Raw genomic sequence first — 17306 nt, 5'->3', positions numbered from 1 at the left:
GACTGAAAGCACTTTAAAATATTCTTTGCCCTTTTTAGTATCTGTTCCTGTGTTAATGGCTTATGTTGCAAGGGGCATGGTAAGAAGAATAATCTTTTATAATTTATAAGCAGTAGGCTATTTTAAAGAAAAACATTCTCTGCCTCTCAAATTTGCATATTATTCTGCCTGTGGTTCTCTCAGCATGGGTAAGAGGTGAAGCTGTAGTATCATGAACATCCATTATTGTGATCCTTCCATTTTGGAGGTAGAGTGGTGGTTTTGTGGTGTAATTTTGACGGACACTTTGTTGATGGGAATAATGGCAATAAAAGGCTTTGATTGCTGTTGTTTTTTATGTGGTGGGTCATAACTAAAACTTCAATAAGTCTTATAATTAAAATGGGTCAAAAAACCCCTTCCCCCTTGTTGTGTTATACATAGTTTTTGTTCTTTGGGATTACTTTGCAGGCGAACGTATGACCTTGGGAGATAATTTAAAAGAACTCGAAAGAGCAATGTCTGGAATAGGAGAAACTGAGTCAGAAGAAAGAGGTGACCTGAATTTATTCAGCATTGAGCAAGCCAAATCAATCATTGATTACTTGGTTACCAGGTATTTATTTCTACAGAATCTGGTCTTATTTCAGTAATCTGATATATTGGAATGTATTATATATTTCTTATAGGGGAAGTGACTGATAAAATAACAGTAACAACAGGAACAACAACATCAACATTTTATTATTATTATTACACTACTATTGCTATTACTAGTATGAAAAAGAAGAGAGGATATGCAAGGAGCAGTAAAGATCAGGCCTCAGATGTCAAAGCCGAGAAAATAAATTTAGACTGGAAGTTTATCAAAAAGTAAGATTAAAGATTATGCTGAAAATATTCCTTTTGGATTTTGTTTCAAGAAAACAGAATTGTGTATGGGCAATATTCTTGTTTTGCTTTTAAAAGCTACTTTTAGATTCCATCTGAATAAAATTGTGGGTCTTATTTATCTTATTTAGATCATATCTAAAGTCTGTTACTCTAAGTATTTGTCTGGCCTTGACAGTTATAGTGGACTGAAGTAATTTAAAGTTTTTTGCTTACAGAATTAAGGTTCTGATTATATAGGAGTCATAAAAATGTTGCATTTCAAAATCAGCAGAAATCCAGTATGTACATGAAAAAGTTTTGTGCCGGGTCTCAGCTTTTAAACAGAGACACAGAAAGCAATGCAAACAGAAGTAAATTCATTATTTATTTGAGAAAAATAATACTGATAGTAACAGTAATGTCCCTGTATAAAGTTTTTTCTGTATAGCAATGAGTGCAGTTAACCACTGGAATGCCATGGTTAAGGCAGTGGCTGTACTGGCATACCCCTGTTTGCAATACTTGATGGACAGAATGGTTCTCAAGCTGTTTAACCATCCATGAATGTCAGGGGCAAGGAGATGGAAAATTAATAAGTTACTCCAGTAGTATATGCTCATCCACTGTACTGCAGGTGTAGCCTTTCAGCCCATTTTCTGACCCAAATGGGGGTGATGGGGGGTGATGGGGGGTGGGGGGATATGTGACAGATGGACATAAAAATTGAGTAAGATTATGACTGATCCATATGTAGATTTGTTGGGAATTTTCTGACTATTCTTTAGGAAAAGTTTAACACAACAAAGAGGGGGTTTTTAAAGTGTTTTCCTGAATGCAGAAAAGCGTTTTCTCTTGAAGAAAGGCAAAACACTAGGATAGCTATTAGCCTTCAGTTTAGAGTACTTGGATTTAGATGGGGATTTAAACCCATTGCATGTAATTTCTCTTACAATTGGGCTATAAAATATGTCTCTTTCTCCTGCTTTCTAATTTTTTTTTATTTTATTTCTTTTTCATGGAAAATATAAAACTCTTAAGGTTCTTCCCATAAGAAATAAGAACATCTCTTGAAATCTCAAATTTCTGTAGTCAAGGCAAACTAATGTCCTGCCAAGTACTAGCCCTAAACTAAAAGGAAACTTGGCATTTAAGATGTCTCAACTCCTTTTACTTCTGTCTTCCTGTCTGTCTTTTGTATATTTATATGTATGTTTATATGGAACAAATGTTCTTTCCAACTAGCATGTCTGTAACTCTTGTGTAAATTATCCATTGAGAGATATCTTGTCTGTGAAGTAATTCCTTCACAGTCAAAAGAATTTAATCCAAGAGATTAGGTGCTCCATCCTACTTCCACCAAAGTATTAGCTGGAAAGGAATACAATCAAGTTACAAAACTTTGACAGCAGAATGGTATTTTGGTCACCAAATATGTGGTTGTGCATTCAAACTGCTCAATTTATTACAAGTGTGTGCTGTGGCAACATCATGGATGTACACACATACCCTGAAATGTATCAGGTTTCCAGTTTATACAAGCCATTCTTTCAGTCACTGGAATATTTTTTTCTAAATAAGAATGGAATTGGCACACTTGAATGGGTGTACTTTAAACTTTATGAACTCAGAAATGGTTCGAGTTTTATTAAAATTGAAACTAATATATTAATTCAATACATTTTTTCTTGTTTAATTTTAAATGATAAGCCTGTAGTTTTTTTCCTACTCAAGAGAGTATGATATGTTGTAGTTCAGATCATATTTTTACAGATGGAGGTGTAAACCCCTGGGATGTATAATGGAAACAAAGGGACAAAGGCTTAACCACATGGGCACAAACTGTGCGGCAACTATAATGACACCTTCAGGTTTGGTGGAAGGTGACAGTTGTCATCTTTTTATCTTGTGTCCTTGGGCAAACACACATCAACATAGCTCCTGACATTTTCTTTTCAGGAAGAAGTGGAGCTGGGGAAATATGTCACTGTTAATCACCTTCAGATTCTCATGACATCATAAGAGGGCCTATTCTTAACAATGTTACTTACACAAGTAAAATTATTTATATGTAATTGCTAGAAACACTGATATGGAACTTTTAAATTGTTCACAAGAAATAGAAACAAAAAGGGGCATTTTGTATAATGGCTGATATGAGAAAGAAAGCGACACTGTTTTTTCTAAATAAATGCTGATGTCTAATTTATGTAATTTGATTTAAAGAGCATTAAATGGAGGAATTTTTTCCTTCATACAGGACCGGGGTGCCAGGTTGAACAGAGATCTATTTGAAAATAAAGACATAAAATTCGGAAATGCCAAAAAGAATTACTTATATTTTTGGGTATATATTTTAAATTATACAAACCTGTAACATAATTCATAAAGAATATCATAGCACGTTTGGGGGGTAAGGGGAAGGAAAGGACCTGACTTTTAGGTGCTGTAAATCTGGCTTATTTCCAAAACACTAAGATAAGAGAACAAATTGAAATATTAATTTCTGCCAATCTGATTGGAAGGATATATGTCTTATTTCCTGTGTGTCTGTGATGTTCATAAAATGTCTTTTGTCTTTTTCCAAATAATCCCTGTTAGAATTTTACCAAATTGCAGGTGTGTATGTAAGGGGACATATATTTACATAAATCAGTGTGAGTCATTTCCAGGTTAAGTCCTGAGCTCTCTTTAAATATAATTTCTGTGTCTCCACTGAAACATGTCAGGAATTCTTTGGTGAAGTGCTGCAATAAAAATGTACTTAAATGGAATTTCAAATACTGTAAAAACTTAATTAATTGCCTGTGTGCTCTGGGTTTGGGGGAAGGTAGCCTCTAGCTGATGGTAGCCAGACTTCTTATGTGGGCCTTGCCGGTACCAAGCCAAAGGTATTGCTGACCCAACTGATGGGTCTCTCAAGAATAGAACCTCTGTTCTGTCTCTAGCCAGCAAGCACAGGAACCAGTTACAGATGTTCCCTGCAAATATTGCTGTACCTTTCACGGATACAGCAGGCAGGACAGCAATAAATTCTTGGAATCATTCTTCAACCTGGACTTGCTATGAAATCACAGAGCAATGTTTTAAATCATATGTCAAAATGACATGACAGAAGCCAGGAGGTCTGTATCATGATTGTAAGAGAAGAACTAATTGTAACAGACTGTGACAAACAAAACTTCTGGTTAAGCAAATGCTGTATCATTAGAAAAGGAAATAAAGAAAATTATTTAAAACCTATGAAATGGAAAGCCAAGCCATATGTGTTTTAAGGAAGATAAATAGATTGACATTGACAAAGTCTATTTAAAGTTACTTTTGTTGTAATACACAAAACTGCTGTGTGTTAATTTAGTTTTTTAGTTTTCCTTTGAGGAAATACTACATTGATTTTGCAAAGTGACCCTGAGAGAATAAATACTTTTATTCTTTATTGTTTTGGTGTTCCAAGATCAAACTTTCTCCCTGTACTGGCAGCCTATCCCAGAATCTGAAAGCTGATTTGGCTTTGTTTCCTTCTTGTCTGCTATTGCTGATAATAAAAGCCTAAGTATCCTGGTGATAAGTGTTTCAGGAATTACTTTTTTCAGAGTGGAACTTTGTCTTCTCAGAGTTCAATTTCATGAGGATTAACGGAATGTATTTTCTACAGCCATCTGATAATAAACGTGCAAACTAAATATGCTGCTTGTTGTATCTGAAGTTAAACAACTGTTTCTTATTAAAATTTGAAATGTTGCCATGCTGGAGGGTAACTCTTAGTTTAACAAAACTTGTAATACTGTTACCTTTCCAAAAACTTACAGCTGTGATATTCTATGTTGTGTTGTTTTTCAGTTTATTTAAACACTATAAAGCATATGAATACCTCTTCCACAGTCGTAGAGAAGAACCTGTGATAAGTAATGAGGTGAGTCATTTATATAGATGGAAGTCATTATGCAGAGTTACTTAATGAGTGCACCGTGACACATGTTTTATATTGCTCAAAGCAGCTTCATGTCAACATCCCTGCATTATTAACTTAAAACGGCTGATTAAAGACTGCAAGTTAAGATGTTTTGATCCTCGTATTCAAAATTAATTTGGGATTTCAAAAAAGTGTGAATGCATTGCTTGGTTAAGTCGTTAGTTGTGTTAAATCAGGTTGTGTAGGTATTTGTATGTTTAGGCTTGTAATTTGAGTTGGCAACATGAGTCTGACTCTTTTAAAGTCAGCAGTCAAAATCAGAAATGTATGCTGTTCCTAGTCTCACCATAGTCCTAGTAGAGATGTATGCATGTGCATGTACAGAGTTTTGTTTCTGCTGTAGCCACCAAGAGTTAATTATACTTATTATAAAGAAAGAAGCAGGCTAGAAATTGAGCATTTTGAAAGAATTCAGTTAACAATAGTGAGTTGGCTTCACAGTGAGCTTTGTCATGTGTTCTAACATGTGAAAAAATGCATAAGAAAATGTGTGGATGCAGAATGTAACCTTTATTCAAATGGACAGGTTCAGTCAATAAAATAAACCTTCTTTTAGCCTGACTGTGCTTTTTGAGGATATGTGTTATAATGCATTTTAAAAAATTGCATTTTAAATTTGTATTAGGAGCCAACTGATTGCCCAGAGAAGCCCAGTAGTGTAATATTTTTGATGGTACTTATATTTTAGCTTATCAGTACACAATGAAGTTAAAATTAGTGCACTGGAAAAATTCCTTTACACTTTCAGCTGGTGTTTTGACTCTGGTGATGTGGGATAATTGCTTTCCATGTTGCTTTTAAGTAGCCATATTATAAAAAAAGATTTTTTTGATATGGATGCAAATATTTAGAAATTATTCTTGTCATTTACAAGGTGGGTTAAAATTCCAACTATGATGAAATTGGTGACAAAACTGTCAATACAAAGGTAGAGCAGAAGGTCAGCATTACTATGTGAGGGTGGGTGGTTTATGTTAGGTGATCAGATCTATGGGTAGCACTTCTTAATTGGTAAAATCAATTTTAATGAGGCTTTGCTTAAGGAATTCTTGTGTACACTTGAATCATTAGTCTTAGAAGGTTTTAGACTAGCCTAAGAGAAATGCCTTTGTGTTTCCTGAATAGTCCTTTCTGGGTGGGTGAGATCATCATGCACTGTCCCAGCTGCAGAACAGGGGTTGCCCTGGGCAGGCTCTACAGGGGAGCACCACCTCTGCTTGAGGGTACCAGCACCTCTGGGCAATGGTAGGAATGGATTTCAGGGAATGACTTCAGAGATGATCTGTCCAAGCAACAAGTGCCATCTGCAGCTTGCACCTGTCACAAAACCCTGCATGACAATCTTTAGCTGTAACTCCTTTACAGCCTTTTCTTACCTATGGTGCCACTTCACTGTAATCCATCTGTTTTGTATTCTGAGCTCCATGGCAGAGAGCTTTTAATTTGTGCAACTACACTCCAACACCCAAGAAAATCAATACTTATATTCTGTTAAAGTTCATTTTGATAGGGTGATGCATTGTTCTTCAATAAGTAAAAGTTTAAGGTATTGAAGCTGCACATACAAATATATGGCATTATTTTCACTTTCTTTATGTATTAAAATGTGAGGCGAGGTGAACTCAGCATAGACTTCAAGTTATTTTACTGTAACTTTGTTTTATTTTGTAATTCTTGCTCATAAAAGAGATCGTTACTTCTATTTTGCAGTCCCTTAGATGAACAGTTTTTTGGGCTGCCGTGGTTTGGTGTGTATGGCTGTGGCAGGAGTACTCCTGGGGTCATTTGCTCTGCAGTGCATCTGCTCCGGGAACAGGAGATCGACTGGGAAATCCATGTACCGAAAGTAGATAGTGAATTTGTGCTGAAAGCTTGACTGCTGTCCTGTTAAGTAGACCAATGTCTTACCAAAAAAATAAAAAGGCCACTGCAGACACACCACAGCCCAAAAGCTGGATGTGATCCTGACTCTAAGCTGAGTGCAACTAATGTCTAAAAAGTTTTCCTTTAGCTGCAGCAATAGAAGCCTCTTCTTTTGGAACAGGACACTGTAAATTGTAATGTCCAGATTTGCCCAAATAATAAGAACCATGGTGTTCCAAGAGCTTAATTTACAGGATTATCTCCTTTTGTAAATGAACACTTTGAGACGAGTCAGTCAAATGACTTGCCTCAACAGAACTGATGTGCTTCCACTGAAATGGCTTTAGCTCAGCGAGTATGTGTGCCAAAAAGAATTACCTACGGAATAAAAGCCCAACAGCCTCAGGAGAGGATCCGCTTCTTTAACAGAGATGCAGCTACAACAAATAAAAGCTGTACTCAGTGTTGTAATGGATACCCTTTTAGGGAAACCACAGTGTGTGTTTTCCAGAGAAATCTTATAGCAATGGGTTGTAAAGTCATTGGATTTTTTTTCTCTAGCACAGGCAATTATATAGTGTTCTCAATCAAGTTTCCTTTTTGATCTTTCACTGCAGTTATTTCCAAATGACCCTGTCATTTCCTGTGTAGAATAAAATCAGACAAGAAAAGGGAAATTACTCAAAACTCAGATCATGCATACAATATCTGTGGTTGTGCTATTTAACAAAGTCTAAGTTATTTAAAAGTAGCACATAATTAGTGGAGCTTTACAGTCTGATTAATATTCTGCATTTGATGCAGCTAGCATAATAAAGCCACCTCTGTAAAACACAGACAGTGTTTGAGTCTTAAAAAAAGGTAACAAATGCCAGGCTAATTTAATTTTTATTTTTTTTTTGTATTGGCTAAAGCCTTTAAACCTCAAACTGCCTAAAGTGATTGTATTGCCTAGGAAAAAAAGGTTAAAACAGAAAGACATGAATGCTTGGTTAGATGATAAAATACACATCACACTTCTAACCTACTTTGACAGTATTTAAAATTTAAAACTTGCCTTTCTAGCTATCAAATCCCTTACTTCTCCTTTATTCCAGATCTACAAAGACCTATATATTATGTATGCATGAATACCTTTTAGAAAACATGATGGTACAAGGAATTGCTGAGAAGTGTTAAGACTGCTAAGTAAATTCATTGCTTTTTTTCTTGTTACTATTATGAGCAGTTCCCCCCATTTAGAATGATTACAGGAGGTGCTTTAGCTGTTCTATGGCTATGATCCAAAATAAAATGGAAGTAGTGCTACCATATCAGAGTTCTTCGGGAATATTGCTGTTAAAGATCCTGTTTTTTTCCTTCTGCCTGTTCTGGACATTTTGCTCTCTAGCTGCGATTTAATACACCTATATTAGCTCACAGTTTCAAGGCAAGCAAAAGGAGTACAGACTAAATATTGATGTTCAGGGATTCAATGGAACAATTCCTATTAACACATCGGATCTTACAACAAAGGTTTAAATTCTTAATGCATGAATTGTGTAGAAGTTTTTATTCTTTTCTATTTCTACATTTTGTTAATTTATTTTGCTTTGATAGGGTGATATATTACAATATATTTTGCAATTTTTCATATCTCTCATTGACAAATTTTCCCATATACTGTAGTTCATGGTTTTTGCTGCTCTTTGTTGTGTATTTTTGCATGGTATGAGGCTAAGATCTTTTGGGATTATGTCTGCTTTGAAACATTTCCTAATAAAAATAATGTGGTTGGTAAATCTTGTTTTATTCCTAGTTGCTTTAGCCAGACTGATGGAGTAATCTGCTATTTTATGGCCCAGATGACTAGCTGAGTTTGACTTCTTGAAATACTAGTGTTCAATGTAATTTTCTTTAGAGATGTCATAGTGGGTCAGGTTGCAATAAAAATATCGAAGATTAAATTTAATGGCAGTGCAGATTCAGTATTGTAGCAGTTACTAGATATCATCCTCTGTACTTAATAGTTCCAAACTAGTTTCCATGAATGTACTCCTTACTTTCTGAAGCATTAAGCTTTTGGACTATGTCTGGTCCTTATCCAGTTATGGGTTGGGTTGATTTTCTTTTTTTTAAGTTTGAACAAAATCCCTTCTTTGTTTGAATTTCAGGAGGTGGATAGAAAGAATATGCTTTTTGAAAGCTAATAAAACTGTTTTTCTTCTGATGGCAAAAACCCTAAAGTCTGGGACTTGACTTTGATATGTAATCCTCATTAGGTGTTGCATATTTAGATTGGTTAATCATTGTTTAAACAAACTTGCTTCATGGTTTCTTGAAAACTGTGTTTTAGAGATGTATGAAACCAGAACATTTCCGTAAGTATATCAGTATACACTACAGAAACTCATTCTCCAGCTAATGGAGTGCTTTTCAAAGCCTGAAGGTTTCAGATATTTTTAATGTCTGAAAACTAGTTGAGTTGATTTTTTGTAGCTTTGTTTTCTAAATATCATGATGGCAAAGACATCAAGAAGAGCATTAGACTGGAAGGGGTGCCTTCAATTGTTAGCTATCGTGCTGCTTTCTCATAGGGAAACATTCATAATCGTCTTCAGAAACCTATCAAACTCCAGTTTATAAAGTTAATTTTTTTTGTCTTTGCTCCTTCATTTAGGAAGTGCCCTGATGCCTGGTTTCTGTAATTGTTATAAAATTTCAATTTCCAGTCTGAGTGTATTCATAACAAGCTTATGTGCGTTTGTCCTTGTGCCAATTTGTGCCAGTATTGACTTTCAGCTCTCCTTCCATCCCCAGTGTTTATTTTTCTAGTATATAAAGAGACAGCAACCTTATTGTCAGCCTTCATTCAGCTAGACTAGAAAAGCCAGCCTTCTCTAATCTTTGCTTTAAAGGTAGACTTTGATACATGTGTGCTTACATCCGTACCAGCCTCTTGTCATCCTGTTGGCCTTCTTCTATAATTGTTCCACTTTAAATCAGTTTTGTTAAAACATAAGTGACCAAAGAAACACAATATTATTGCCGAGATAAAAGCAAGGCCTTGTAAAATATCAATAGTGTTTTCTTTTCCTCTGCTGGGAATAGCCTATATGATAGGTCCTAGAAGCACATTTTATACCTCTGTCATATGCCTGTCTCAGTGTACATCTGCTATTCTAGTTCTCCTTTGTTATTGTATTTTCTAGCTGAGGTACTCCCAGCGCACTGTAGGCTTTAAAAAAACAGATGTCCTCGCAATGTCACCTCCCAGTTTGTCATTGAATACAAGAATGAATAGACTTCAGGTGTGGTATTCCTGCCCACTCATAAATTGGCCATATCTCTCACATTGCTTTTGTCTAGAAAATTATTTATTTAATAAACTATGTAATTAGTCTGGCATCGTGTATCTTTCATAAGCTAACGTTGTGTTACATTCCATTTCTCTTTCATTTCCATGCTCTTATTTTTTTTTCCCTTCAAAACATGTTCCTCAAGCTTTTACTGCTATGAAGATCAAAACTACAGCTTCAGGAGTAAGTTCATTATTTTCCGAAGTTCATTATATTCCGAAGTTTAAAACAGGTACTTGGTCTTTTGATGTCTGAGGGGAAATTTCTGATGTCACAGAAGTGTGCTGAACCCAAGTCCAGATTACTGAAGTAAGCAGCTGGAGAGCCAGTGAGTTTTTGGCAAAATTCACAGATAACCAGTTCTTTGATCTTGAGGCTTGCTATGGCTGTAACTAGAGATCTTGAAGAACTTATTATTAGTCTGAATGAAAAGTGGAGTCTGTTGGAATTGTATGTAGTGCTACTTCAAATAGTTAAGCATCTGTTGTCTAGTAGAAACAAATATTGTGTTGTTATACTCATTTGTCAGTAGGGGAGCTACACTGACCTTTAGCAGTTACATTTTCATGTAGGTCACATGCTGATGGTCATCTAACGCAGTTTTAACATTCCTGAGTTTTGGTAGCTGAACTGCCCTAAAAGTTGGTGAGAGCTCTAGAGAGTCGGTGGAATTAATGAGCCAGTGCTGAGTACTTTTACAATGCTTCAGGGAATGATTAACGAAACATTTTAAAAATTATTTTCTTAGGAAACATCAAATACAAAACAAGCTTGCTTTTAAACTCAATAACATGCATGAAGTCACGAAAGAAAAGAATTCAGGCAGGACAAGTGCCAAAATAGCTGACATGGGTTGTGTCTTCAGTGTACTGAGCACCATGGTTCTGACCCAGCCAGCATCTCAACAAGCACCTCTTTTTAACAAATCGGGAACTTCAATTTCAATGGACCTATTCAAATACTCAGAATTAAACTGAGAAGTGACTGGGGTCACATTGTTCAGTACCCTGGAGGATGAAAAGCTAAAGATACTAGAGAAAAAAAAATTGAGGCTCATGATAACTTTTTTAGTTCAGTTGTACGGTTGACAAAGCATCACATTTTTTGACTGTATGGTGTTAGAGAGAGAGAGGGGAAAAAAGCTTGAATTCTTGGCAGGAAAACAGTTCTGGAACTATGCAGGAATTAATATATACACGTATGTGCTCTATGAATTTTGTAATTATTTATTTAGAAAGTGGCTTGGTTTCAACTTTCTATATGTGTGTGGTTTGTATGTATGTGTTTGTATGTATGTAAGCATACATAGTTGTGATAAGAGCAGTTATGGCTTGTTTACTTGCTGGAGTGCAGGTCAGCTAGAAATTGTAGGCTTTGACTGGAAGGATAGCCAGTACATTAATGACAGCCTGTTTCTGCTATTCATCAGAATGTTCCATGACCCAAATGATGAAGTGCTCTATCAGAAGACTACAGCATATTTAAAAAATGGTTATCAATCAAGATGTAAATTTTAATAGAAGACATTGAGATTGGCAGAAATGTATTGTCTTGGAGAAATTTTCAAGTGTTCAAGCAAAGTAACCTGAAGGCAGACTATTAGGATATGAATGTTGTTTTACTTTTCTGGTATTCCAAAATAGCTCACTCTGTTGATGCCCTTTGGGAATTCTACTTGTTTAACTTGACTACGAAAGAAAAGACCATTTAACTTGAGCATGAAAGAAAGCACTTGGAGATGAGAAAGATCAGTAATTTTGTTTCATAGGAGAATCTGAAAATTTTGCAGTTTGATTTAATTCCAGTTTAAAACAAAAAAATAAACACTTAACAGAATTGCTATTCTTATATGTCTGTTTAAACTCTCTGAAACAATGTTAGTGCTTTTGAAGATCATTTCAGAGCCCCAGCTCCATCATGGTGCCATACAGCATAGCTGGCTCTGCTGGAACAAGACCCACATGATCTAGGGGTCCTCAGCTTGCCATAGGGCACGTTGCTGGGGAGACAGAAATCTAGAAAACAGGATTCTTTATCAGCCAGTGTGGCAAACCATTGGAAGGAGTTTGTACATTAGCTGGTGAGAGCGAGGTAGGTTGCAGCTAGCACATAGGCAGAAAGTTATTTGCACAATAACTCAACTTTAGGAAGTTCAAAGAACATAATTTGAAAGGAATCTGCCAAAAAAAATACAGATACATTTTATTTCAAGCCCAATGAATTACGTCTGCTGCAGTACAATGCTATTTTCAGTGTTAAACTCTTTCACGTAATGTAGCAGGGACCAAGCATTTATTCAAGAATGCGCCACATTTTATTTATATTTTCCTGGTTCAAATTTAGCTGGCCATTTTAAAAGTTGTTTGCCAGCAGGTACCATTTTGGTGCCTGTACAGTTTGACTTACTGGAGATTGGTTTTCCAAAGCAGTTGCCCTATTTCCAAGATTTCCTGCATAATTTTTGGTAATTGGCAAACACAGATCCATGACCTTATACTACAATTAACAACCGTTTTGTACCCATTACCTTTATCTGAAGCTTTTCATCACCTTGAAAATTAAATTGTATTCATAAAAGTATCTGTGGAATGGGCAAGTGATGTGATATTTCATGGGAATGTATCCCCATGGGTGAATATTTATATATCAAATTCATACATCTTGTGACCTTATGTTATGAATAACATGTTGACCTTATTCATATAAATAAATAGTATGACATTTCTTTACCATGATGATTTATAATCAATATACATGTTAATAAATTTTTATCCGTTTAGTTGATGTTATGAGGACAAATGTAATCCAAGTCTAAATAACAGACAAATTTTACAGTCCTTTAAAGTTCCTTTTAAAATGCACCAGAAAGTTTGTATTCTGTCTTCTAATTTCACCTTGAATTTTACAATTTGTCATAAGATACAAGATAAAGTATTTTTACTGAACATTGAGTCTGATGTATTTGAATATTTAATTCATGAAACATGATTTTGATTTCCTATAAATATGCTAAGCTCAGCAAAATGTAGTGTTACTCATTAGAAAGCTAAATTTTATAAGATGTCTGGTTGGCATGTGAGGTAACTTATATTGCTACTTAGGTTTACATTTAATAAACCTTAGCTAAGAAAATTGTTTAAATTTCAAAGGAAAGATAATAAAATGAGGGCATCGAATATTAATGTGAACTGTGCCTTTATTTTGTTAAAGCATTTGAAGTTAAATAGTGGTGGTCTGTTAACAATCTAGGGCTATTTGGCAAGTCTCTAAATTTACTCAATAATCAAAACATAAAAGGACAATGGAAACATTTCACAATAAAAGAAAAAGCAGTTGAGTACAGAAACCAAACAAATTATTCTCTGCTTTTTCTTGGTAAGGAGGTGAACTTTATAGGAAGGGCAGCAAGCTCTGTGTTAGGTTTGCCTTTTCCTGCCTTTGTTATAAATTACATCTGTTTGTGAAGAATCCTCTCCAGTTACTTTGTGGTTCATGGCTATGGGGGAGGTGTGTATGTCTATCTGAAATGGGGCAGGGAGAGACAGATTGTCGGGGAGCCTTTTCATTTTACTGGTTTATTTTTCACTGAGGAAATGGCAATTCTAGGCATTAATTTGCCTTGCTTACTAAATATACAGATGGATAAAGTTCCTAAGAATCCAGCTGTGTAAATACAATATTAACGAAACAACTGTTTGCTTCAGCATTTGTATTATTTGTTCTTTGTAGCTTGCTAGACTTTTGGAAGACTTCAGCACCATTCAGGTTCAGTGTAAGAATTCAAAATGTTTTTATTAGAGCTTAAATGAGGAAGACATTTGACAAAGGGATGGAGTTTATCCAAAGCAGAATGTTTGATTCTTTCACAAGAGTCTGAATATGCTGCAACAATATTGTAAGGCACCAGAAATATGGGTATAAGCTGCCAAATGGTACTGGAAGGAGAGCCATATACATACTTGGGTGTAGTGTTCTCTCCATGCCCTCCTTCCTCTGCATGCATCCAAAGAGATCACAGTTTCCTTCACCATTTGATCCTGAGGCAGGAGTCATTTGCAGGCTGCTAGCAACAGAGCAGGGTAGAAATTCTGTCCTTCCAATCTCTTCAGTGTGAGATGATGGCCAGCTCCCACCAGCTCCAGCCCACTGAGCCTCACTGTCTCATCTTCTGATTTGGGAAATAAGCTCCCATCTGCCTCTTCCATCAGCCTTAGCTAACCTTGTGCTTTCTAAGTCTCCCACGAATCTACTGTGTTTCTGAGGAAGCTGAGACTACATTATGTGTTTCGAGCACTCAGAAAATTTGAATAGGTAGAATATACTGTATCTCCTCAGGGCAGGCTTAAAACAGCAGCTGGAGCCTTTTGGTGTTCTTCACAGTTAACTATTATCTAAAGATTTTTTTTTGTTTGACTTTCCACGTGCACTGTTGAAAATTTGGTAGTGAACTCATCCTGAATCTCCTCTTGGCCAACTTAAAGCAAAGAGAAGAAATACTTAATTGTTTATACTTAATGTTTGCTTTTTCCTATTTTGTGAGAGTGGGCAGACTCTTTGGCTTACCTTAAGATGCTTATATGGTGGGTGTTCTTTTTTTTTCAATAGGCTGATTTCATCCTCATATTTTGTTCTCTGACTGCAAAGTTGGTTCTGCAGAGTTACACTGCAGATTTTGCTATGTCCAGGATAAAACCTGAACAAATACAGATGTTTTCACCTGAAATACATCAACATTCTACTGTCCACTGTTATGAGAAGCGGTCCTTCTGACTTTTTGGTTGTTTCTACAAGAATCTCACAATATTGTCAATACATATTGCAGAAAATATTGTTACTACTCCCACAGAACATGGCATTCTGCATGAATTACATGCTGATTTGCATATGACTATTTTCTTAGTATTAGAATTACTGTGCTTGATATGTTGTTTCTGTTCTATTCGAATAACACTAGGCAAGAAAAAATATCTCCAGTGCACTTGCACTGACATTTATTTTGACTGTGCCTATCAAATTTGGCTTGTGAACACAATCTAAGGAAATGGCATAGATTGTAAGTGATAAAGATGAATGTTGCATGTCTCATTTATAGGAATGCCATCCAAATATGGTCTCAGAGTTGTGAGAACATCCTGTGCTTGAGACGTCTTGAATTTTGCATTGATCAAAGCTGTGGAATTCAGGTCTATTTCTAGATTTACTGGATGTTGTGTTTTGCAAAAAGATTGCAATACAGTACAACCAATGCATATAGTACTCTTATATAATAAAATGGAAGAGTGCCAGGGATGTTCCTTAGAGATTATTCTACTTTGAATATCTGCTTTACATTCTCTCAGCATTTTTCTTAGCATTCATTGTGTATTCATGGTGCTCATTTATCATTTTTGTCTCTTATCATTTAGGGTATTAATGATTGTCTTTTGTTCTAAGAAATATATTATGCCAGCTTTTTGTATTCCTTGGGAATTAGGATGTAGTTTAAGACTTACAATTGGAGAAATGTTAAATTACTTGTAATGGTCAGATTTCCAGTGAAGTATTGAAAAGTTTTACTCTCACAATAGACTATTTTCAATTTTTAGCGTTACTGTTGGCCTGGCAGTTCTAGATTAAAAGAAAGTGAGGGCTAGAGCCTAGGTTGCTGACTTTGGGAGGGGGAGGGGCAGGACCGGGGGAATGGTTGGGGATTTTGTGTGGCTTTTTTTTTTTTCCTCATTTATTTTTTAAAATAATCCTACCATTGGTCCACTGTGGTGCCCTCCAGTGGAATTTCTAAAAATGCCATTATGTTTCTGTTGATTTTGAGGATGACTCCTTGAGTCTATACTGTATGCATGGAACTGTGCACTGAACCATTAATTTCTGTTTAATAAACATGTTTTGTTTGAGAAATCAAGAAATTTTCAAGGTGGAAGTAAGGAGCCAAATACTACTTTTTTTGCTATGACACAGATTTTATCTTTCATTCCTCCTCCTTGCTTGCAAATAGAGCTGTCTGAACTACTGAATGTAAAATTAATATCCTTTTCTTTGCAGCCGTACCATGGCCAGAAACAATAGGAGTATTTAAAGACAGGATTTCAGTCTTATCTCTATGTTTCTAGAGTACTGCTGGTTTGTCTTCAGTTCATACTCTTGTTATTCATACTGGTTTTATTGCAGTATATTTAATTGTGTCTTTGTTCTGATCAATCCTCAGTTAAATGGGTAAATAATGAAAGAAAGAGGGTGCATAATCAAATTACCAGCAGTAATTGGTCAGTCCAAGCATTACTGGAACTTTATAGTGGGCAGAAAGAACAGAGCTTTGGTATAAGAGTCAAAAAGGCCAAGCCTTTAATACTGACAACATAAATACATTGCTACATTGGCACATCTTTGTGAATTTAAATTACAAATTATTGTGCATAATCAGAATCAGAGCAACTGGAAAATCATACAGCATGGATAGACTTTATGAATTTTGTATACAAATGAAAGACATTAGACGGGCTTAGAAATCTGACAGACTAGGAGAATCTTAATATTTGACAAGTGTAAGATAAAATGAGAATTTGTCCGCTGGATTGCTGGAGTTTTTTTATTTCTTTTATATTAGTGGGAATATTCACAAACTAATAAGCAGCAAACCATATGCATTATTTAGGTAACGGAAAAGTTTAAAGCTTATACATTAAATGCTCAACAGAGCATGGTGTATTAAACAGGTGACTATGTTGCCTTGGGAACTGAGAATTAAGCCCTAAAGTTTTTCAGAGCTTGCTTGCCATTTTAATACATTTATGGCTTTGCAGACCATAACATGAGTTGGTTGTGTTTCATTTTGTAGTGAACCAATACAATTAAAAAGACAAATCTGCTTTCGTCCTTAACATTTGTCTGTTAACATACTAGCAACTTTAGTAGCAAAATAAATTGCTTAATCAGATAGGTACCGATAATTCTAACCTATACAGACATACAGAATTTGATTTTTTTCATTTTCATTTTCTCCTTCCACCAAATCAATTGGAGAAGAATGGACAAAGGGTAAAGAAAAGGTAGCATGACTTAACAAACTAAACACTGCTCTGTGGAATTCAGTTAGGTAAAAGGTCATTTTTATAGATTTGTGCTACTTATAGGATTCTGCCTGTCAAATCTGATAAGATCAGTATAGTGGGGAAAAATTAAAGCTGCTCATGAAGAGTACACTAAACTTGACCAATGCTACAATGAATAGCGATGTTTTAGCAGCGTATTGCAGCTTCATGTTTACCTGGCATTCAAGTTGACTCTGT

General features: G+C 35.5%; 1 protein-coding gene across 9 annotated transcripts in view; it reads left to right on the top strand.

The window, feature by feature from the left end:
* Positions 1-17306, top strand: part of CABCOCO1 (ciliary associated calcium binding coiled-coil 1) — a 50702-nt gene that overhangs the window by 12555 nt on the left and 20841 nt on the right. For all 9 annotated transcript variants that reach the window (XM_088168796.1, XM_014882353.2, XM_088168795.1 and 6 more), the window contains exons 4-5: positions 451-595; positions 4690-4762. In XM_088168796.1, the coding sequence (XP_088024922.1) occupies positions 451-595; positions 4690-4762 (218 nt within the window). The remainder of the gene's footprint in view (positions 1-450; positions 596-4689; positions 4763-17306) is intronic.

This window comes from Sturnus vulgaris, chromosome 8 (assembly GCF_052056855.1).
Source record: "Sturnus vulgaris isolate bStuVul1 chromosome 8, bStuVul1.hap1, whole genome shotgun sequence".
NCBI classification, from domain to species: domain Eukaryota; kingdom Metazoa; phylum Chordata; class Aves; order Passeriformes; family Sturnidae; genus Sturnus; species Sturnus vulgaris.
This window is presented reverse-complemented; position numbering and strand designations above follow the sequence as displayed.